This window comes from Corythoichthys intestinalis, chromosome 5, assembly GCF_030265065.1.
Source record: "Corythoichthys intestinalis isolate RoL2023-P3 chromosome 5, ASM3026506v1, whole genome shotgun sequence".
NCBI lineage: Eukaryota > Metazoa > Chordata > Actinopteri > Syngnathiformes > Syngnathidae > Corythoichthys > Corythoichthys intestinalis.
Window position 1 is genome coordinate 43270061 of NC_080399.1, and position 24777 is coordinate 43294837.

Sequence of the window (24777 nt, forward strand, 5' to 3'; positions counted from 1 at the left end):
ATCTCTGAGATTTGAAGGGTGCCTTCTCCAAACTGCCATTTTCAGATCTCTCCACAGGTGTTCTACGGGATTCAGGTCTGGAATCTTTGCTGGCCACTTTAGAAGTCTCCAGTCTTTCAAATCATTTTCTAGTGCTTTTTGAAGTGTGTTTTGGGTCATTGTGCTGGAAGACCCATGACCTCTGAGGGAGACCCAGCTGTCTCACAATGAGCCCTACATTATGCTGCAAAAGTTGTTGGTAGTCTTCAGATTTCATAATGCCATGCACACGGTCATATATATATATATATACACATATACACACACACACACACACACACACACACACACACATGTATATATACACAGATACACACACACACATATATATATATATACAGTGCCTTGCAAAAGTATTCGGCCCCCTTGAATCTTGCAACCTTTCGCCACATTTCAGGCTTCAAACATAAAGATATGAAATTTAATTTCTTTGTCAAGAATCAACAACAAGTGGGACACAATCGTGAAGTGGAACAAGATTTATTGGATAATTTAAACTTTTTTAACAAATAAAAAACTGAAAAGTGGGGCGTGCAATATTATTCGGCCCCTTTACTTTCAGTGCAGCAAACTCACTCCAGAAGTTCAGTGAGGATCTCTGAATGATCCAATGTTGTCCTAAATGACCGATGATGATAAATAGAATCCACCTGTGTGTAATCAAGTCTCCGTATAAATTCAGCTGCTCTGTGATAGTCTCAGGGTTCTGTTTAAAGTGCAGAGAGCATTATGAAAACCAAGGAACACACCAGGCAGGTCCGAGATACTGTTGTGGAGAAGTTTAAAGCCGGATTTGGATACAAAAAGATTTCCCAAGCTTTAAACATCTCAAGGAGCACTGTGCAAGCCATCATATTGAAATGGAAGGAGCATCAGACCACTGCAAATCTACCAAGACCCGGCCGTCCTTCCAAACTTTCTTCTCAAACAAGGAGAAAACTGATCAGAGATGCAGCCAAGAGGCCCATGATCACTCTGGATGAACTGCAGAGATCTACAGCTGAGGTGGGAGAGTCTGTCCATAGGACAACAATCAGTCGTGCACTGCACAAATCTGGCCTTTATGGAAGAGTGGCAAGAAGAAAGCCATTTCTCAAAGATATCCATAAAAAGTCTCGTTTGAAGTTTGCCACAAGCCACCTGGGAGACACACAAACATGTGGAAGAAGGTGCTCTGGTCAGATGAAACCAAAATTGAACTTTTTGGCCACAATGCAAAACGATATGTTTGGCGTAAAAGCAACACAGCTCATCACCCTGAACACACCATCCCCGCTGTCAAACATGGTGGTGGCAGCATCATGGTTTGGCCTGCTTTTCTTCAGCAGGGACAGGGAAGATGGTTAAAATTGACGGGAAGATGGATGCAGCCAAATACAGGAACATTCTGGAAGAAAACCTGTTGGTATCTGCACAAGACCTGAGACTGGGACGGAGATTTATCTTCCAACAGGACAATGATCCAAAACATAAAGCCAAATCTATAATGGAATGGTTAAAAAATAAACGTATCCAGGTGTTAGAATGGCCAAGTCAAAGTCCAGACCTGAATCCAATCGAGAATCTGTGGAAAGAGCTGAAGACTGCTGTTCACAAACACTCTCCATCCAACCTCACTGAGCTCGAGCTGTTTTGCAAGGAAGAATGGGCAAGAATGTCAGTCTCTCGATGTGCAAAACTGATAGAAACATACCCCAAGCGACTTGCAGCTGTAATTGGAGCAAAAGGTGGCGCTACAAAGTATTAACGCAAGGGGGCCGAATAATATTGCACGCCCCACTTTTCAGTTTTTTTATTTGTTAAAAAAGTTTAAATTATCCAATAAATTTTGTTCCACTTCACGATTGTGTCCCACTTGTTGTTGATTCTTGACAAAAAATTAAAATTTTATATCTTTATGTTTGAAGCCTGAAATGTGGCGAAAGGTTGCAAGGTTCAAGGGGGCTGAATACTTTTGCAAGGCACTGTATATATGCATGTATATATATATATATATATATATATATATATATATATATATATATATATATGTATATGTGTGTGTGTGTATATATATATGTTTGTATATACTGTATATATGTATATGTATATATGTATATACTGTGTATATATATATGTATACTGTATATATATGTGTGTATTTATATATGTGTACATATATGTATATATATGTATATATATACATGTATATATATATATATAAGTGTGTGTATCTATATATATGTATATACAGTGGGGAGAACAAGTATTTGATACACTGCCAATGGGTTTTCCCATTGACTGTGTATCAAATACTTGTTCTCCCCACTGTATATGTATATATGTACAGTGGGGAGAACAAGTATTTGATACACTGCCGATTTTGCTGGTTTTCCCACTTGCAAAGCATGTAGAGGTCTGTAATTTGTATCATAAGTTCTCTTCAACTGTGAGGGACGGAATCTAATACAAAAAACAGAAAATCACGTTGTATGATTTTTAAATAATAAATTTGCATTTAATTGCATGAAATAAGTATTTGATACATCACAAAAATCGAACTTAATATTTGGTACAGAAACCTTTGTTTGCTATTACAGATACCAAACGTTTCCTGTAGTCCTTGACAAGGTTTGCACACACTGCAGCAGGGATTTTGGTCCACTCCTCCATGCAGATCTTCTCCAGAGCTTTCAGGTTTCGGGGCTGCTGCCGGGCAACACGGACTTTCAGCTCCCGCTATAGATTTTCTATCGGGTTCAGATCTGGTGACTGGCTAGGCCACTCCAGGACCTTAAGATGCTTCTTACGGAGCCACTCTTTAGTTGCCTTGGCTGTGTGCTTTGGGTCGTTGTCCTTTGGGAAGACCCAGCCACGACCCATCTTTAGGGCTCTCACTGAAGGAAGGAGATTGTCAGTCAAGATCTGGCGATACATAGCCCCATCCATCCTCCCCTCAATACGGTGCAGTCGTCCTGTACCCTTGGCAGAGAAGCAGCCCCAAAAAATGATGTTTCCTCCTCCATGTTTCACGGTTGGGATGGTGTTCTTGGGGTTGTACTCATCCTTCTTTTTCCTCCAAACACGACGAGCCGAGTTTAGACCAAAAAGTTCAATTTTGGTCTCATCCGACCACATGACCTTCTCCCATTGCTCCTCTGGATCATCCAGCTGGTCAGTGGAAAACTTCAGATGTGTCTGGACATGCACTGGCTTCAGCAGCAGGACCTTGCGTGCGCTGTAGGATTTTAATCCATGACGGCGTAACGTGTTTCCTATGGTTTTCTTCAAGACTGTGGTTCCAGCTCTGTTCAGGTCATTGACCAGGTCCTGCCGTGTAGTTCTGGGCTGATCCCTCACCTTCCTCATGATCAGTGATGCCCCACGAGGTGAGATCTTGCATGGAGCCCCAGAATGAGGCAGATTGACCATCAACTTGAACTTCTTCCATTTTGTAATAATCGCTCCAACAGTTGTTACCTTCTCACCAAGCTGCTTGCTTATTTTCCTGTAGCCCATCCCAGCCTTGTGCAGGTCTATTATTTTATCCCTGATGCCCTTACACAGCTCTTTGGTCTTGGCCATTGTGGAGAGGTTGGAATTTGTTTGTTTGAGCATGTGAACAAGTGTCTTTTATGCAGGTATCAAGTTCAAACAGGTGCAGTTACTTCAGGTAATGAGTGGAGAACAGGAGGGGTTCTTAAAAAAGAACTAAGAGCCGAAATGTTTACTAGTTGGTAATGTATCAAATACTTCTTTCATGCAGTTTAATATATATATATACATATATATATATATATATATATATATATATATATATATATATATATATATATATATATATATGTGTGTGTGTGTGTGTGTGTGTGTGTGTGTGTGTATAGGCATAGTAAAGTACAGTATTCAGTGTAGTGCTATTTTTTGTTTTGTTTTATAGTGTTACAACATTTTTGTTGGTGTTTTTTATGGATTAGAGTGAAACATAAATGCATTTCTATAAAATATGGTTTAGCGTTTTGAACATAGTCACCAAACAAACTGAACTCCTTAGCCAAGTACGAACACTTCATTGTGTTTGAATGAAACCATTGAGTGCATATGAGACGGTTTGTACGCGTCCACTCTCTGGAGACGGACGCGAGTGCTTTCGCAGGATAATTCTTGCAGCGTGCACAACTCTCAGCTGAGCCTTTCCAGTAAATTCTGCCTGCAGTTGGCTTAATGTGCCCTGCATGGCCTGGAAAGCTCACATGCTCCTCCATCAATGGCCAATATGGAATGACTAATGGCTACACTGTATTGTGAAGTATTTGAGCCCATTCCCATTTCAAATGGCATTTTCGGGGTACCCATGTGCAATCCCCTCGACACAATACTGCATGTAAAAATATATTTTTTTCGTGTTAAATTCCAACTTCATTGGTGTAAAATGTGTATCTATTATGCATAGCTCATGGTGATTTTTCAGGGAAAGTGACTGCGGCTTTTTTCTTGACGTTTGTTGCACTTTCTCATTGCGCTGACGATGCACCTGCGCTCCGGACGTTGTATGTAAACTGAGACTCCACAAGGACGTGCAGGAGGATCGCTGCTCATCGGTCACATTGTTGCCTCCTGCATCCATACAAAAGCAAGGGTGGAAAGAAACCAAAGATTAGTGTATTGTGGTAGATATTTCTGGTACCTCTGCAAAGGTTTCAAATGAACCCCCCAAAATAATCTATTAACCATCATTGCCATTGATGACGATAGACGGCCAATCCATTTTGACTGGGAGGGCTGGAAGTACATGCTCGCACTGCCAACCCTCTTAGTTTAAAAAGATTGGATGTCTATCCCCACCCATGGCAGTGAAAAATGTTAGTAGAAATTTGTCTAACAAAAGTCAACTAGCTTAATGCTAATATACCAGTATAAATGCAAACCTCCTTGAGGGGCTAATACAAATTAGCATAGATGATACACGAACATATACTTCTCTGGATCGTTTTCTTGTTTTTGATTACTCTGCATGTTTTCCTTTAGAGCAGGGATGACAAACTCATTTTTATCATGGGCCACATCGTTTGTGTGAATCACCATGGAGGCCCATTATGACTGTGGGACCAATGTATGATCCTCACATATTAATGCATGTATAGTACACAACACATTAAAGTGAGGGGATGCAAGATGAAAGAAACATGATCTCAATAAACATGATGTTTTTCGCGGACCGCAAAAAATTATTTGGTGGGTCAAATCTGGCCTCCGGGTCTTGGGTTTGACCCCAGTGTCAGAGAGTTCAGTGCTACTATGACTTGTAGAGTAATCTGGCTCTTGCCTCTCAGCTCACCATTTAGCTACCGGGCACAGGTGGTTTTTGCTATGGGCAATGTGGGCGACCGCCCAGGGTGCAACTTATTTGGGGGCGCACAAGCGCCCTCGAGAAAAAAAAAAAAAAATCCGCTAGTTTTCTAGACTAATACCGCTTATTTCCACGTCAAGTTAGTAGAGTGGGCGCTAGGGCGCCCCTTACTATCATGTCAACTGCTGCTGAGAGTCGTGTGTGTCAGAAGAAAAGGCAGGGGAAGACGGGAGGGGGATCAGCTGCTCGCAACTGCAGAGTGAGTGAGCAGGACGAGTCTCACTCACTCTCAGAGGAAAAGCCAGGAGGGGGGCGGGGGAAAGACTGACCTCTCATGATCCCAGGCCACACAACACAAACTCCTGCTTCCAAATAAATTGTATTTAATTCATGAAATTAACGTAGATATTGGCGGCACGGTGGCTGAGTGGTTAGCACGTCTGCCTCACAGTTGTGAGATCAAGGGTTCAATCCCGGGCTTCGGCCTTCCTGTGTGGAGTTTGCATGTTCTCCCCGTGCCTGCGTGGGTTTCCTCCGGGAACTCCGGTTTCCTCCCACATCCCAAAAACATGCATAGTAGGCTGATTGAACACTCTAAATCAGCGGTCTCAAACCGACTCCACAAAGGGCCGCAGTGGGTCCTGGTTTTTGTTCCAACAGATCCAGCACAAACAGTTCAACCAATGAGGTTTCTACTAACATAAGCAGCACCTGATTGCAATCAACTGATTACACTTGTAAGAAACCAGATTGGTGAAAAGGTATTTGTCTCGTTTGGTTGGAATGAAATCCAGTACCCCCTGCGGCCCTTTGAGGACCGGTTTGAGACCACTGCTCTAAATTGTCCGTAGGTATGAGTGTGTGCGTGAATGGTTGTATGTCTCCTTGTGCCCTGCGATTGGCTGGCAACTAGTTCAGGGTGTCCCCTGCCTACTGCCCGTAGTTAGCTGGGATAGGCTCCAGCACCTCCGCGACCCTCGTGAGGAAAAGCGGCATGGAAAATGAATGAATGAATGAACATAGATATTATTAAATGTATCGGGTTATGACATAACCCAATAAATGTCTTTGTAATAAAATTTGTAATAAAATAACGTAAAAAAACATAACACATTCTTGTGTTTGATGTCGGCGGGGGGGGGGGGGGGGGGGTTGGGTAGTTTGGATGTCGGCGGGGGGTGGGGGGGTGGGGGGGGGGGCTGATGGGGTGGTTCGCCCAGGGCGCGAAAGTAGCCAGGACCGCCACTGCTACCAGGAAAGGATTGTTGTCTCTTAATTATTAAACTACTGTAGTGTGTCCACAGCCCACCCTATGGGGGGTATGCAAACAAGTGTTTCACTGAGAGGACAAATGATCATCATTTTGAAGTCAAACTAATAAGATGAGTGGAATTTCGTAATGTCATTGTTCTGCCAGCTCTTTGGTCAAAAAGCAGGATAGGCGGGGGCATGTGTTTCCTTGTATATTCTTGTAAAGCACCACACCAGTTTTCATTCTGGTCTACAAATAAGACACTATTTTCGAATTTCATGATAATTAGTGATAAAGCGCGTTCTTTGGAAGCTCAATAATATGCCAGATTGTAGCAAAAAAATGCAAATTTTTTTCAGCAGTCCCTAGGCAAAGACACAAAAAGAATTACAATAAAACAGTACAGTACAATAGATGACTAAGAACTTAAAAGTCATTGCAGGACTGGTTTACTTTCAATCACTGTTAGAGCTGAGTTTTGAAGGTTCGTATTGTGGGACACTGATGGCGAGTGGTAAACTGTTCCAGATTTTACTGGCCTTTACAGAGAGAGAATTTTCACCGATGGCTGTTTTTCTGATTGGGACCTCACAGTCTCCACTAGAGGAGGCTTTTTTTTATTTTTAAGTCCGACTTGGGAGGAGGGGCGAGTCCATGTAACACCTTGTACATTAGAAAAGCTGTTTAAAAATTTTTAAAATTCTCAAGGCTCAATAAATATATAGATGTGAGTGATGCCCATAGGCGGAGTTTAACTTTTGGGGCAGGGGGGCACAACATGTTGATGACCCAGAAACGCAAATTAACTTACAAGAATATTTATAATAATAAGTTGAAAATAAACTTTTTTTTTCATTCTCATCATTTGTAAGAAAATTCTAAATCAGGCTGCTTAGGACAGCTATACTACTTCGCCAAGATCATCATCTATTGAATATGGTACGCCCGCTGATGTTCTGTGAAATTTTGCACCCCATCAGAAATTGCAACTTTGTGTTAAAAATGGCCGTGAATACAGCAGCTACACACACTACAAACTTACTTTAAATAAAGGAATATAGTAAACACTACAAACTTTCTTTAAAAAAAGGTAATATTTACTTACGTTTGATCGTTGACGGACATGTAGAAAAGTTCTCCTCAGACACGTCCTGCCATGTTAGCTTCACACAACAAATTCACGCCGCTCTCTCACTGTTTACATCTTTGCCTTGTATTTAAGCATTAATTTACGCCATATTCGTGTTTAACATGTATGTTTACGACATTACTTGTTTATTTAGCACCTGTGGATAACATTGAGAGTCTGCATGTAAAAGAGGGCTTATTCTCCACCACAACAGCTTTGGGAGCAAAATATTATAAGGGTACAAAATTTGGCAGAACATCTTGCCCCTTCGTTCCTCAGGTGGTTTTGGCTAAGCAAAGCAAATGACAGTCTAAGGTGCTAGTTGTATTACCTCGTACTTGTAGGTTTCTTGAATAACACAACTTACTGAAAGAGTTGACGCTTTTTACTTACAGATCGTTAGATACAGAACAGAAGCGAGGCATCAACATTAACTGTCCACTGGCGGGCTTTTTAGCAGCTGTCTCGAACTTGCAAATCTCTGACTTCCGTCTGCTGTGACGAGCAGACATTACTAATCCAACATCCCGATACGATTTCCTCATCTCTTCACAATAGTCACATGATCTGTTCGAAAAATAATTTTAACCCATTATAATTTTCTTTATTGCTTTACAACTTTTATAGACAATATTTTACTGGAAAATTCTTCATTTTAGAATCATATATAGGAAAGTCAATTACATGCAATGACACTTGTCGGCCACCAGAGTCTGCCTCCCTCTTAAACTCTGCTTATGCTTGCAATAAGTTAAAGTCGTATCTCAAAGTATCACTGAAATGACTTTTGTTGTCCTACTGCAGTGTTGCAGAACTAAATTGTGAAACTTTAGACTTTAGAATATTTCATTTAGATTGTGTAACATCATCAACCTGGTTTCGGTGGGGGATGCTACATTGTGTATCTGCCAAAAGAGTGAGCAGTGGTGCATTTGTAAGGATGAGCTAGAGGAGGCTCTCACTCCACGTTGAGGTCAGTGTGAGAGAGAAAGAAAGAGAGACTTGCCATCTGTCGTTCTCAAAGCATCACCACAAGTAGGAATGAATCATTTTGCCACCTCTGGTTGGTGCGTGCGCGCGTGCGCGAGTGTGTGCGCGTGCCCACATAGTCTGCCCGCATAGCAGCATTTCCTCAAATGCCTCTATCTAAAAAAAAAAAAAGAAATCCTCCCTGAAGTAATGGTGGAGAGTGTTGTCATTTCTCAGATAATAGTATGCATTTCTTTACTACTGTAAACGAGTCCTAAACAATTAACGGGGCCTGTCATAAAAGAGTACATGCAAAATTATGAACACCTGTCTCATTCTATTGTCTGTTTCTTTATCCATCTATTTATATATTTGTATGTCCATCTGTCCGTCCATCTATGTTAGTTAGGCTTGTTAAAATATTAGCACAGTCCTGTTCCCCAAATTATATATTAATGTTATTCATTTTTAAACCACATTTGTTTCTATCACCATGCTATATTATCAGGCTAGCAATTGAGTAGTATCAAGGCTATGTTGCTATGGAAAATTGTATTTTCTGTCTTTTACTTTTTTTCTTTAACAAATGTGGCTATATTCCATGTAATTGTATTTGATATCATTTTTTGAAACATACAGGAAGTGTCTATCCTTGTACTTAAGTCTATACAGACTATGAATACTTTTGCCACATATCATCAAATTAGCTGCATCAACTTCTGGTTTGGCTAAACAAGTGGCAGAAATCAAGCTGAATATTTCATGCGGACAGCTGTTAGTTAGTCAGTGAGTTGCATGGAGATGATCAATACGAGTACATTTGTCTTACATGACAAGCGTATTGATTGCTTGAAATGCTTCTTAGAGGACGACATGCTGACACAGGCCTTCTTGTAATTATGACTTTATTCTTTTAAGATACTTGTCTTAATATTTAGTAGCTTTTCTTTTGTCATATAATTACGCAAAAAAATGTGCTAATGATATTGCAAGGATGTTTTTGGCAAATTGGTGAAGTCGGGGGTGCCTAACTTCAAATATGTAAGGTCTGCTGTATGAGAACTAAAACCTCTGATCTCTTAAACATCTGTTTTCTAATATTCAGGATATAACACATTTCTTGGACTGCCTGGAAGGGTTTGTCGTCAGTTCTTGCTCAATTTGTTCTTGGTATTGGTCGGCTTCGTGGTGAGGACACTAACTAAAATTGCTTCTCCTCAGGTATTCATGAACGGACCTGAATGAAATTTGGTAGGAATATTCCAGCGATTATTTTTTTTGCATAGACTTCATAATGATATTGACGGGACACATTCCCCAGACACTGTGCCATGCCTTCAAGTAGGGGGCCGTCCCACACTCCGCTTCAGTCGGTCGAAGTCGGTAGCAGTTTTTCTCAAACACATGCAGCAATCCAACGACGGATTTAGGTTGATAAAGTACGAAAGCTGTACCGCATACAAACAGGATGGATTGTTTCAGGAGTGATTTGTTCAAGGATTCAAGGTAATTATTATATTTTTCGTACCATGCATGCAATTTGAAACGTTGTGAATCAATGGGAATAATTAACCGCTATGACAGTCGCGTCATAATTCGTAATATTTACATAAGATAAATGCTAACTGCCCGCTTTTTTGCTTTTAACCAAGAATCGAGACTGTTTTACGTTCATATCTATAAAGAATTGAGGGATTTAAGCATTTATTCACAATAATTTTCAATGTAAAAAGCTCTTAGTGGTGATAAGGCGGCGCCACAGTGCATTAAAGACTAGCAGCACATTCGACATATTTACGTAAAATAAATGCTAACTGCCCGTTTTTTTGCCTTTAACAAAGAATCGAGACTCTTTAACGTCCATATTTATGAAGAATTAAGGGATTTAAGCATTTATTCACAAGAATTTTCAACGTAAAAAGCTCTTTGTGGTGATAAAGCGGCGCCACAGTGGATTAAAGACTAGCAGCACATTCGACATATTTACGGAAAATAAATGCTAACTGCCCATTTTTTTTTGCCTTTAACAAAGAATCGAGACTTTTTAACGTCCATATCTATGAAGAATTCGGGGATTTAAGCATTTATTCACAAGAATTTTCAACATAAAAAGCTCTTTATCTGTGTTTCCACTCGGTCAGTTTTGACAGAGATAGGCCCCCTATTAATCGGCCCCGCACCCCGTGTCCCGTCAATATATTATGAAGTCTATGTTTTTTGTTTCAGGTCTGATTAATTAGATTAATTAAATGTGGAAGTGAATTGCTACTCTACCGTTATGGTGGACAAATTTGGTAGGTATAATTTAGGAATGTATACAGATGGACAATACTCAGAGCTCAAGTCTTGTTTTCATTAGTATTTTTATTTTTTTCTCAGAGCAGATTAATTACACAAATTAAGGAATTAAAGACTTATTGTTGCCTGTAGGTTCCGAGTTAGCCAGTAGAGTGGATGCAGGCTCTTTGGTTGTGGTTTTCATGTCTCTGGGCTGATGAGATTTTTAGGGAGCGATTCAGGTGGCTGTATTTCATTTTGAACTTGTTATGAGTAACATTCCTTTCTTTGATGCAACTATTATCAAACCATTCATACCTTCTATTCTTGTTAGATGGGATTAAAAAAAAAAAAATCTTTTAATCTTTTTATGGAGCAATATCGACTTTTAATCAAGATTAGAAGTGAGATAATTTTGTTTTTACAATCTTTTAATAAGTTATTCTCATGTTTTTGCAGTGTTCCAACTATTTTGTGATCAAACTTTTTTTTTTTAATTAAGGAAATCTTTATATCAAAATTTATCACAATTAAACTTGAAATCCATCAGGTCAATTGGCCGTGAAAATGTAAAATTGATCGCATTATCTCATGATACTGACATATTCAAGCGTATTAGATATTCAGATTTTACTTTCCAACCTTTTTAGGCATTACTACTTTTCAGTGTTTTCATATGGAACAACTTCAAAACAACTAAACACCAGCTGATCCTTAACAATTTATTGGAGTAAATAGAAGATGAAATCATAAGTGATCTAATTCAAAAAATAAAGATAAAAAAAAAAAAAAAAATGAGTACCCTTGCATAGATCAGACTATGCCCCTGTCTTCACACACTGTAGCATAATCAATCGTCAGTAAACACAACATGACAGCGGTGATGGATACAATCAGTTTGCTTTGCTTGAAAAGAAAAGTTCCAAAGTCCATTTTTTATTGTCCCAAAATGCCAACTGTCACGTCCATCAAACGCCAACTCCCCAAAGGACAAAGCGGCGTCGTTTGTATGTTTCTTATATGTTTATTGGAGAAAGTTCAGTGTGAGGAACTAGCCCTTAAACGTCCTCGCTCGCCTTTTATGCTAGCGAAACCCTGAACGGACGCCACACTAGAAACCCCACCGGCGTCCGTGAGATGAGGTCACAAGTCCAGCAAGGTGGGGCATACATGGACGCAAGGGTTTCCTTTTCCAAATCATAACAGGTGGAAGAAAGAAAACAAACCATGTGTGATAGTTGAAAGGCAAAGCTCATGCACTCTTCTGCGGACCATGCAGTGCGTTTCCAGAAGAGATTCAGTACATTGGAGCAGCTTCAGCGTAGGAAATATGCACAAAAAAAAAACAATAGTTATACCCCTTCCAAAAAATAATAATTGTTTACTTCTACCAGTGTAACATCTTGCTCATCCATGTTAAGTGGCAGAACTGAAAGATCAATAAAAGCAGACAAGCATATTGACTTTGCTTGTTCTTGAATCGGACTGCATATACTAGGACATTTTTCAAATTTTATTATGACCACATTTCCTCCCTAACAGATTTACATTGCACATAGCCCCCGCAATAAGTGAATATTACGGTGTAGTTCCCTGTTTAAATCTCAGTTTTTATTTTTTTCAAAACGAATCATTTGAAAATACATATTAATAACCCAGGCAAATGATGTGCATTACAAAACGGAACTACAGCAGGAGTTCAGGATTGAAGAGGATTTCATAACTTTCAGCAAACATAGTGGCAGATAAAAATATTCCATGTTTTCATTCTTCTTCTTTTGTCCAATGTTCACAGTGTTTATAATCCCACTGCCACCATCTAGTGGTGCACAGAAGAATTATATCCAAAACTAATGCAAGCCAAATAAATAACATGAACCAAACTGTACATTAAAGAAAAAAAAAAAAATCTTGCAGTACGGAACACCAACCCGGTGCTAGAGGAATCCTTGTTTACAACAAGTACAAGGACAACTTGAGTTAATTCGAGCAAGTAATGGTGGTCCCTGACTGAATGAGGAATTGTGACGAAACACTGCCATTAAGCTGGGCTAAGCTAGGCTGTTTTTGCAAATGTGACAAAAAGTCATTTGTTTGAAAACATCCAAGGCCTACTTGGATTTTAAACTAGCCAAAATGGACTTAGTCCACTCTTGGTCTCAATTGCTTCATTCGACTTGGAAGAACCGGTTTGTGATGATTGTGCAGCTATGTTTCAGCCGAGCTGCAGAAGTGATTGGCTAACACACTTTCAAGCAGCTCTCGTCCGCAGCTTTCAAAAATAGGATTTTACCTATTTTTTCCTCTCTCTCTCTCTCTCTCTCTCTCTCTCTCTCTCTCTCTCTCTCTCTCTCTCTCTCTCTCTCTCTCTCTCTCTCTCTCTCTCTCTCTCTCTCTCTCTCTCTCTCTCAGTATCTCACTAACTCAAACACACACACACACACACACACACGGGCACAAGTACAACATCTGAGACCCAACATATTGCTGTTCAAGGAGCACATTTGTTTGGGTAGTTGGATGCTTAGCACCATTCAAACACAATCAGAGCAGCCACAGGAAAGAAACAATGACCGATCAAAACATAGCAGAATCGCATGGATGCTATGTTGTCATATGTGCAAGGTTTTACATTTGGTGATACAGTACAAAGTTAAGAAATAATACCAGGACCCCTTGAGTCCACTCCAAAACTGAACACCGTGCTGAAAATAATGTCAAAAGTAGTGATCCTGCTTGAGCACCATGAAGGGCAGCCACTGCAGCAAGACTGTGACATTCAAATAACACTGCAGTCAATCTATTTTTATTTTTCCTTCATATATCAGGGACGTTGGTAGAAGAGTGCGTTAACAAACTCTGTCATTGTCATCAAATAATCTTCATCATTATTGTTATTGTCATTACATTGTTAATATTATAGTAGTAGTAGTAGTAGCAGCAGCAGCAGCAGAGTAGTAGTAGTAGTAATAGCATTGTTATAATTGTTGTCATTTTTATTGTTATTATTAGTTGTCTCATTTTACTACGTGGTGCAGCCTTCCTGCAATAAAGTTAGCCTGTTTGGAGAAACACCAATACTACTATAATACTAATATAAATAATGATACATTGACAAAAAAAAAATTGAAATAAATAAAATGTTAAAATTAAACTGTTAAGAAAAGAAATGCATACGTTCAAAATATAATAATGAAAATAATTATTCCAGTCCCCTTTTCTTCACTACATGTATATGTAGTGTTTTTTTAATGTACCTATTCATATCTAATAATTTATGTAGTTAAAAAACGTGCATTCATTTATTTGTATTGTATGTGTATTTATAAGTATACTGTATGTATAATGTAAGTAAAAATAAATTACTTCAAAGAATGATACACGAATATGTAAGCTAACTTGTTAAGTTATAGTAACAGATATTGAAGAAAAATATTTTTTAAATATATAACAAATGTATATAACAAAATATTCTGTTGAAAATAACCCCCACAATATTGAACAAGTATGTGTTAATGAAAGATACTTCATTTACAAAAATATTTAATACTGTCCATGACATGATGTTCCAGTCTTGCTGCAGGCAGTCTTGATTGGAATAGTTAAAGAAAAACATACTTAATAAAAATACAAAATACCTAACAAAGATAATTAAAATCGCGAAAAACACTCAAAGAAACACATTTGAAAGACACATAAAAAAAAAAAAAAAAAAAATGCTGAAGTTAAATTAAAAGAAAAACTACACTCAAATAGAGAGCATGTGCAAAGTGTGCCCTGTTGTGTGTACTGTACTTTAATGCCCGAAAGCTGCAGTGAATCAAATCAAGCATGTATGTGCGTACAAGTGTGTGTGTCTGCATGTCAGACACACTTGTGGGGAGCTGGTGTTGCCTTCGAGGAAGCAACGTACCAAACAGTCCCTAAGGATGGAGGCGGGGTTGTCTTGAAATGAACATTCTGATTGTGCGCAGCTTCAGTGACAAAAACGATGATGAGATACAACATGATGCAGACGCATTTTTCATATTTTCTACGTTAAGTGCTCGTGTAAAGACGGCCATGATACTTTGGGATGCTCACATTCAATATTGCTCAACTGCAGTTTTGAGCATTATGGCTAAAGGAAGCAAGGAAACGAGGTAAAAAAAAAACTATAAAAAAGTAACAAAGGAATGCTTGAGGTAGGGAAAGAATCTCAAATGAAGGAATGAATGAAATAATTAAAAGGAAAGAAGGAAAGGATGAAAAGGAATGAGGGAATTAAAAAAAAGGAAAAAGAAGGGATGAAAGGAATAAGGAACAAAGGAACAAAGATAGAATGAAAATAAAGATTGGATTGATATATATAGAAACAAGAATAGAATTATGTAAAGAAGGAAGAAGGTGTAGAAAAAAATAAAGAAGGATGAGAGGACCCAGAGAGGGAGGGTCAGCAGGTTGAGAATCATGAAAAGGAATGAACGATGAAAGAAGTTTTTCCAGAAGGAATCAAGGGAGGAAAAATGGGAGAAGGAATGGAGGAAGGGGAGTGGGAGGGGTGGAAGATAGGAAGAAAGGAAGGAAAGAACACTAGAGATGCAGGGAAAGATGGACAAAAGGATATACGGAACGAAGAAAGCAGGGAAGCCCTGCATTGAGGCTTGCTTGCGCCGGTGCGACAAGTTTGCAATGACCTCTCTGAGGTAGAGACCCTGGAAAGACATGCACAGCAAAATGAAAAAACAACAAAGAAAGAAAGGCAGGCATGAATAAATGATGGCGCAAACCTGTAAATATTCCCTTTTGATTTGGATAGGTAAACATGGAAAGTACATTACGTCGCTGCTTAGTTAAGCATCATGAAGCCAAACCAGCCTGTGCGTGAGAGTCTGGATACTGTTTTGTTTTCATCTGCACTCACTTGTCAGGCTCATGGTTGTTGTTCAATTCTTCGGTTATGAATTAAGGACTAAATTCTCCAGCAGCTCTATTTAACCTCACACATCCAATGACTACAGAGAGGCACTTCCACTTGTCCCGGTGGTGAGCGGAATTAAAGGCACTAGCAACTCATGTCCCAAAAATTCTAATCATTCCGATAATGTACAGTGCGTTGTCAATTTGGCCTCCGAAACCAAACCTGACGCGGAAATGGAAGCTCATTTTCTCATGGAATCAAGGCTCATGCACGGCGCTAATGTAGCTTACTGTATGGTTAAATGCAGATTGGATAGTGGTTATTTAGATTTCTTAAAGTGGCTAAATTGTTGCTTCAGATATATTTGAATGCAATGCATTTTCCTTTAGTTTCCCTGACCAAAAAAGGAAACTGCAAAGTGCCTGAGTTGCAACAAGCTGCATACTCATATCATGCATTAAATATGCCAGGGTACAAAAGTACCTAATGTCAATAGACCATAATGCAGATACTTTTTCTCATGCTATGATCTCATTTCTCAAGTGTCCCCTTAAAATTGAACATTCACCCCTTCGAATGTCGACTCAAACCTTGTCTGGTGCATTTGGTGCAAAAAAACAAACAAACCCCAAAACAGAACAAAACAAAACAAAAATAAAAAAAAAACAAATAAAAAGAAAGAATTGGGCGACGACCAGGGGGGAGGTTGATCCCAACTGAAGATCCTCTCCGTCATGGTAAGTAAGTATACGTCTGGTTACATGCGTCACAATGGAAAGTCAATCATCATGCGTGAAACTCGTGGATACTGTGCTGCATCTAAAAGGCAATCAGATCACTCGGCCGGACCACGATTCCACTGCCGGTGTCCTGGAAAGCGAGCAGACGTTTCCATCCAGGTTGTTCTTCCTCCTATAAGGTGCTTTTTGTGGAACAGTTAGATCCTTCAAAGGGTGTATGGGGAGGAAGTAGAGTAGGAGTGGTTGGCAGCGGTCGTGGTGGTTAGCATCCAACATCTGCTGTAGTTTCTTTTCAAGTTAGCAATGACTTTTACGCTGCATTGGTTCAAAGTATTCCATGCATTATGTTGCCTGACAAGATTGTGGTCTGCATCCTAACACCTAATTGTGAATATGTGAGGTTATGAATACTTCTTTATTTCGAAGGTGATCATTTGGGGGTACATACTTGCAGGATTAAAATAATTGATTAGCCTATCTAACTGTTGTCTACTTTAAGAGTGTTAGCTTCTTCTCTATAGGGTATTTAGCAGGCTTCAAAGAAGCCTTGGTGAAGCTAACCGGTGGTCCACTCCACCGCGGTCTTGGAGCTTAAACATCTGTGAGCAGCTTGTTCTTGTTCACACAGTTCTGGTTGGCTATAGTGCAGTTGCCAGTTCTGAGGTTGGCCTCCCGGAAGTTGTCGATACTGTTGTTCAGGTCACCGTCAATCTCCATGTATTCGGACTTGCTGACAACGGAGGAGCTGCGACGACTAGAGTTGCTGTCGGATGGGATGTTGGGATTGCTGACATTGAGCAGCTGAGCCTGCTCCTCTCCTTCCGTCTCCCTGTGGTAGAAGTAGTTGAAGTTGGACACAATGACGGGCACGGGTAGCGCAATGGTCAACACGCCAGCAATGGCGCACAAAGATCCCACAATCTTTCCCCCAATGGTGACCGGCACCATATCACCGTAGCCCACGGTGGTCATGGACACCACTGCCCACCAAAATGCATCAGGTATGCTTTTGAACAAGGAATCTTCATCCTCAGCTTCGGCGAAGAAAACAGCGCTGGAGAACAAGATGACACCAATGAAGAGGAAGAATATGAGCAGTCCTAGTTCTCGCATACTGGCCTTTAGGGTCTGCCCCAAAATCTGCAGTCCTTTGGAGTGTCTGGAGAGCTTGAAGATCCGAAACACACGGACAAGACGGATCACCCTGAGAATAGCCAGAGATGTGGCCTGCTCTCCCACCCCTTCGGTGTCAGGGTCTTCAGCCAGCTCGGTGCCAAGGGTGATGAAGTAGGGGATGATGGCCACAATGTCAATGGTGTTCATCATGTTCTTGAAGAAGGCTGGCTTACTAGGGCATGCCAGAAAGCGAACTATCAACTCAAAGGAGAACCATATAATGCATAGGGTCTCGATGACGAAGAAGGGGTCTGTGAAGATATTAGGTTTGTAGTAGATGGTGCTGTTGCCGACAGCCTCAATGTGGCCCATGGGTTCCTCCTTCAGCTGAGGTATAGTTTCCAAACAAAATATAACAATGGAAATAAGGATGACCATGACGGACACGATGGCGATTCCCCTGGCCATGCCCGAACTCTCTGGGTGTTCAAATAGAAGCCAGATCTGACGTTGGAACTCCTTCTCAGGCAGGGGCCGCTCCTTCTCCCTGATGAACCCTTCGTCTTCTCGGAACCTCTCCATGGCATCCACTCCCAGCTCATAGAACTTAATTTCCTCCGAGAACATATCCAAGGGTACGTTAACGGGCCTTCGCAACCTCCCCCCTGATTGGTAGTAGTAAAGGATGGCATCAAAGCTGGGCCGGTTCCTGTCAAAGAAGTACTCATTTCGTAGTGGGTCAAAGTAGCGCATACGCTTCTTAGGGTTGCCCAGCAGCGTCTCTGGGAACTGAGAGAGGGTCTTGAGCTGCGTCTCAAACCTGAGACCGGCAATGTTAATGACCACCCTCTCACAGCACTCGTGGTCATTGTGGTCAGGTGGCGGGTAAGCATCCTGGGGGTGGCCTGGTACAGCCGAGGTCTCGTCTACATTATCTCCGGAGACCACCGTCATTTTGGGTCTGGGGGCGGCACTGAGATGCAGTTGATTTGGCAAGGGCAGTTGTATGGATTGGGGGTGGATTGAGCCCTCCTCAGCTTTCTGCGCCCCTTAAAGTGCTTGAATGGTCCCCCACCCCAGGGACACGAGGGGCTGGTAGGCTGAATTTGCCTCAGTGCGGCTCCACTGCGGTTCTCGCTGACTTGACCATTGCTGCTCTCCAACACCGCTGCCTCTGCCACCCAAAGAGAGAGAGAGAGAAAGGGAAGAAGCAGAAGGAGGAGGTGAGGAGGATGGTGGTGGTGGTGGTGGGTGGGTGGATGGGGGAATAATGGGATCAAACAGCGAACACAGAAAGATATTTGCTGGCTCAGCATTTTCTCCACTTTACTTATTTATTTATTTACTTCTCTCGGGTGCAATTAGTGAGGCGCTTACACACACTAGGAAATGCTTTGCAAAAAGTGTCCCCGTCACTCCAGTTGCCTTGACACTGCAGTTTTGAGGCATGACACGACTAAAGTTTGGAGCTTAACGAGTACACGAGGGCCCGCAAATTTCTTGACGCATAACAATTAACAGCTGAGCTTTGTCAGGTGCACAGGCATGCGTTCAAATGACAAACATTATAGAAGATGTACAATACTTTTGTGTGTCTTACCTTGGATTAACGTTAGCGGATGGGGGGGTCTCTGAGGCGTCTTGTACTCTGGTCGAAGCACCCATGTGAAGTGTTTCACATGGCAGTTTCAAATCCAGTGGCGTGATGGGTATGGATAAACAACAACAAGAAGAGTAAAAAAATAACAATCACATGGCTGCTGGGAGAGTGGAGGAGGAGGCAGGATGCAGGCTGGAGCTCCCTCACAGTGCACTGCGGGAGGAGATATGGCTTTTTGAGTGTGTTTTTTTTTTACGCTGCAATTCAAAAAGAGGAGGGTGGGGGAAGGTGGGGGAAGGAAGCTGGTGTGCGGGAGGGGGGGGGGGGGGCGCTACATTAAAGGAGCCATAAGCCAGCCCTTGACGTTATCCAGGCATCAGCAGAAACCGATGGAGAGCCAGCAAGTGAGCGGCTCCTGTCCACACTGGTGGCGGTGCTGTTTTTGTGTGTGTGTTTAAAAAGGAGAAACGACAACAAAATGCAGATGATGGAGAGTTGCACCATTATTACATGCATGTGAACACATGGATGGATGGATGCCTGATAAAAAAGGGAAGGAGTAGCAGTGAGTGAGCGAGAGGGAGAGAGAGAGAGAGAGAGAGAAAGAAAGAGAGGAGGAGTTGGAGCTTTCGACGCAATGCAGAGCGACTCTTGAAAGCTGCACAAGTTGTGTATGCTTGCACCATAGCACAGCCAGCAGGCACAATACAGCACTATTGAGGAAATGAAACAAGTATGATCCATAGTAGTTGATGACATTTGATTTGGTTTCTCTGCTGGAAATTGCTGCATTATGGGTATGTGTTCTGTACCCAAATTACCTTGAAATTATTGTTTATACTTTATATACAGTACATAATTCACAAAGAAAGCCAAAATCGAGAGACAGTGGAAAGCTGGGAATCTGAGGGCAAACACACATCAGAGTCATACAGTATTCATCATATAATGTTATGGCACTGCTATCAGTAAATGTGATTACCTTTATTTCATACCTATCAATTTTTGCATCGGTATCACAATCTTTCAGTTGGTGTAATTAATAAGCTCTTTTGATCATATTTGTATAATAAGCCTAAGCTTTAAATTATTATATTGTTTAAATTGCTATTATTATTATTATTATTATTATTTTTAGTAAATATCCTTATCAATAAAAATAATAATAGCCAATTTAAAAAATATGTAGTATATACAACTTTGAAACATTTGTTTTTGAGTGTGCAAATGGGATGGCAAAGTGTGAGAGAGTAGCTGCGTGCATGAGTAATTTGGGTGTGTATGCATGTGGGAAAGAGAAATTTGTCCAAATGTATGAGTGAGAGTGAATGTGTAAGTTCCCTTGAGAGTGTATGCAAGCTAGTGAGAGAGTGTTTTTAAGATTCAGTGTTGAAAGTGTGTGTGGGGATGTGAGTGTGTGAGAGTGAAAGAATGTCTATCTGTGTCATTGCTGACTCATCAGGAAAACTTTCGCCAAAAATATGTGGGTATATGCCAGCAAGGACACAATCATTCCACTAATGTCATTTCAAAGTCAGTTGCTCTTATCACAAATTGAGGGTGCAGACTGAGTACAGTTGTGTCATTTCAGGTGCAATCTCTGCTAATGGAAAACAATAAAATTCACAAATGGCCACAGGTCCAGTCAGTACTTACAGTAGTATACATACAATATATATTTGTTATTGTTGAAGACAATTGAAAATTTAAGTATATGTAACTGAAGACACAGGCCAATGTCTGATATAGTTGACGTTGTGTTGGTCAGCGGTGGTGATGGGCAAATAAGAATGACATGGCAACACAAAGTCCTTTTTTTGTTTGACCCATTCAGTGCAACCCAGTTTTAGCATGTTTTGGATTGGAAACTCAAACCCAAATAACAATAGTTCCTATTGTTACTGTCGTGTTGACAGCGATGAGCTATCACGGATTTCCGACTTACTTTCTCACTTTCATTTTACCGCATCAATCAATGGAAGAAACATTTACTCATCATGATGAAATGAGCAAGTTATATTATTACCGTAAATATTGTCAGTTTACGGTAATGTTTTGAACTACTAATGTGCTATGCTTGTGCTGTGTTTCACCAGTCAGTAAAATGACATTTCTGTATCTGTACACGAGCTCTGTTTTCTTGTATTCTTTTATTTATTGGTGCTAAAATTAGGGTGAGCGTTATAAACGGGTACAATAATTTCCCCTAGATTTGACAAGTAAATTTGGGGTCGGCATTATACACGGGTGCGCCTTATATTCGGGAAATTACGGTACTGTCATCATCGGTACGCGGGAGCTGGTTTTTCAATGAAGGGAAGTTCAAAGTGTGTCGGCCTCTGAGTGCTTTGTGACAGTGGAGTGGCTCAGACAAATGTCTCCAAATGCATGCAGCTACAAAAAAAATTGAAGCGCAATTTTTCAGTAGTTGTTTTTAACAAAGAAAGTGTTGCTAGGATGATAGGAAAGTCTAGGAAAGTCTCCAGTTAAACTCAGAACAACAGAATGAAAATAGAAAAAAATGTTACCACGGATAATTACCACCACACTATCTCTGATTCGCTCCTTTTGCTGTCAATCAAAAAGGGATTCAGCCTCAGACAGATCATTCAATCATCATGCATAACGTGCGAAGTCCAGGCCGGCTGAGCCTTGTTCACTGCCCATAGACTCCCAGAGACGCTGAGCAACCGATGGGTGGGATAAACCCAGCCTTTAGCCCAGGGGCGTCACTAGATCTAATACATTACCATTGGCGAACGAGCACATTTTAAATTTTTAAATTTTTTAAATTTTATTTGATTTTTTTAGCACTTATCTATCATAAAATGTTAGAAATAGCGTTTTAAACTATGTATAATCAAACCAAAATACATGTGTCTGTAAAAAAGTGCCGTTTTTTGTTTTTTCAGCCAGCAGTATTCAAAATCGAAATTGGGACATCCCTTGTTGATAGTTCGTTCACCTTGTCTCTTGCTCATAAACTACCATCTTTCTTTCGCCTCTTCCTACACTCTGCTGCTCTACTTTGTCTGACCAGAAATGGGGCTCTATCACTGTAACTGTTATGCAATTAATCAGCATTTCTCAACTTGTAGGTTGAGCCCGAAAAGTTGTTTATGTTGCCTACATGGGTTACCTAGCTTACCGTTCTCATTCCTCCTTGCTGATCTATCCTTGCTGCGAGCAAATAACTTTCAAATATCCATTTGCAAGAGTAATGCCGTTTGAGCCAAATACAAATAAAAAAATAATACCTTGTTACAACATCTTGTTACAGATTACAGGGATTGCAGTAACAAATGAAATGCTTGTAAAACAGCAGGAAAATATTATGAGCACATATGCAAAATTGTTATATCCCAAATATAGGCAATAAATTCATACAGATTAATTCTATTCATTTTGGTCTTGTAAACAAATAGCATCAATATTGATACAGTTCAAGTACCACATACAGTGGGGCAAATAAGTATTTAGGCAACCACCAATTGTGCAAGTTCTACTACTCCTACTAAGATTAGAGAGGCCTGTAATTATCAACATGGGTAAACCTCAACCATGAGAGACAGAATGTGGAAAAAAACCCAGAAAATCACATTGTTTGATTTTTAAAGAATTTATTTCCAAATTATAGTGAAAAATAAGTATTTGGTCACCTACAAACTAGCAAGATTTATGGCTGTCAAAGAGGTCTAACTTCTTCTAACGAGGTCGAACGAGGTCTAACGAGGCTCCACTCGTTACCTGAATTAATGGCACCTGTTTTAACTCATTATCGGTATAAAATACACCTGTCCACAATTTCAGTCAGTCACACTCCAAAATCCACTATGGCCAAGACCAAAGAGCTGTCAAAGGACACCAGAGACAAAATTGTAGACCTGCACCAGGCTGGAAAGACTGAATCTGCAATAGGTAAAGCGCTTGGTGTAAAGAAATCAACTGTGGGAGCAATTATTAGAAAATGGAAGACATACAATACCACTGATAATCTCCCTCGATCTGGGGCTCCATGCAAGATCTCACCCCATAGCGTCACAATGATAACAAGAACAGTGAGCAAAAATCCCAAAACCACACGGGGGGGACCTAGTGAATGACCTACAGAGAGCTGGAAGCACAGTAACAAAGGCTACTATCAGTAACACAATGCGCTGCCAGGGACTCAAATCCTGCACTGCCAGATGTGTCCCCCTGCTGAAGCCAGTACACGTCCAGGCCCATCTGCAGTTCGCTAGAGAGCATTTGGATGATCCAGAAGAGGACTGGGAGAAAGTGTTATGGTCAGATGAAAGCAAAATAGAAATTTTTGGTACAAATACAGGTTCTCGTGTTTGGAGGAGAAAGAATACTGAATTGCATCCGAAGAACACCATACCCACTGTGAAGCATGGGGGTGGAAACATCATGTTTTGGGGCTGTTTTTCTGCAAAGGGACCAGGACGACTGATCTGTGTAAAGGAAAGAATGAATGGGGCCATGTATCGACAGATTTTGAGTGAAAATCTCCTTCCATCAGCAAGGGCATTGAAGATGAGACGTGGCTGGGTCTTTCAGCATGACAATGATCCCAAACACACAGCCAGGGCAAGAAAGGAGAGGCTTCGTAAGAAGCATTTCAAGGTCCTGGAGTGGCCTAGCCAGTCTCCAGATCTCAACCCCACAGAAAATCTGTGGAGGGAGTTGAAAGTCCGTGTTGCCCAACGACAACCCCAAAACATCACAGCTCTAGAGGAGATCTGCATGGAGGAACGGGCCAAAATACCTGCAAAAGTGTGTGAAAAGCTTGTGAAGAGTTACAGAAAACGTTTAGCCTCCGTTATTGCCAACAAAGGGTACATAACAAAGTATTGAGATGAACTTTTGGAATCGACCATATACTTATTTTCCACCATGATTTGCAAATAAATTCTTTAAAAATCAAACAAAGGGATTTTCTGTTTTTTTTCCCACATTCTGTCTCTCATGGTTGAGGTTGACAATTACAGGCCTTTCTAATATTTTCAAGTGGGAGAACTTGCACAATTAGTGGTTGACTAAATACGTATTTGCCCCACTGTACAAAAATAATACAATGTTAGACAAGGTTTTTGAGTGAGAGCCTCTCAATCAAATCACATTTAATTGTCATTGTATTCATAGCCAGTTAGCTAAAAGACGGCAGGTAATCTGTTACTTCAATTTGCGACTAGAGTAGTTTACCGCAGTTAACGGTCTGATACGTAAAGAGTAAAGCGAAACCATTTAAATTTACATTTTGTGGGAATAGGCAAACAAACAAACATCAACAGAGAGGTAAAGACGAACAACAAGGATGGGCAGTTTATCTGGCACTAACCTGAAAAGCAGGTGCGGAAAATATAGTTTGTACCGTAGACTGTATCATAGACTTCAAAATGATATTGACGGGGCGCGGGGCCGATTAT

At 40.6% G+C, this 24777-nt stretch overlaps 1 protein-coding gene across 1 annotated transcript; it reads right to left on the minus strand.

Moving 5' to 3' along the window:
• Positions 1-11470: 11470 nt before the first annotated feature.
• Positions 11471-19551, minus strand: LOC130916813 (potassium voltage-gated channel subfamily A member 1-like). The gene is made up of 2 exons (XM_057837826.1): positions 19349-19551; positions 11471-18922 (listed from the first exon to the last, which is right to left on the minus strand). Exon 2 carries the CDS (start codon positions 18700-18702, stop codon positions 17224-17226), a length of 1479 nt encoding a protein of 492 aa, XP_057693809.1. The 5' UTR covers positions 18703-18922; positions 19349-19551; the 3' UTR covers positions 11471-17223.
• Between the last annotated feature and the right edge of the window lie 5226 nt (positions 19552-24777).

What these genes read in the sequence shown, in the direction of transcription:
- LOC130916813 (XM_057837826.1), bottom strand. Translation starts at nt 18,702, where the DNA reads ATGACGGTGGTCTCCGGAGATAATGTAGACGAGACCTCGGCTGTACCA.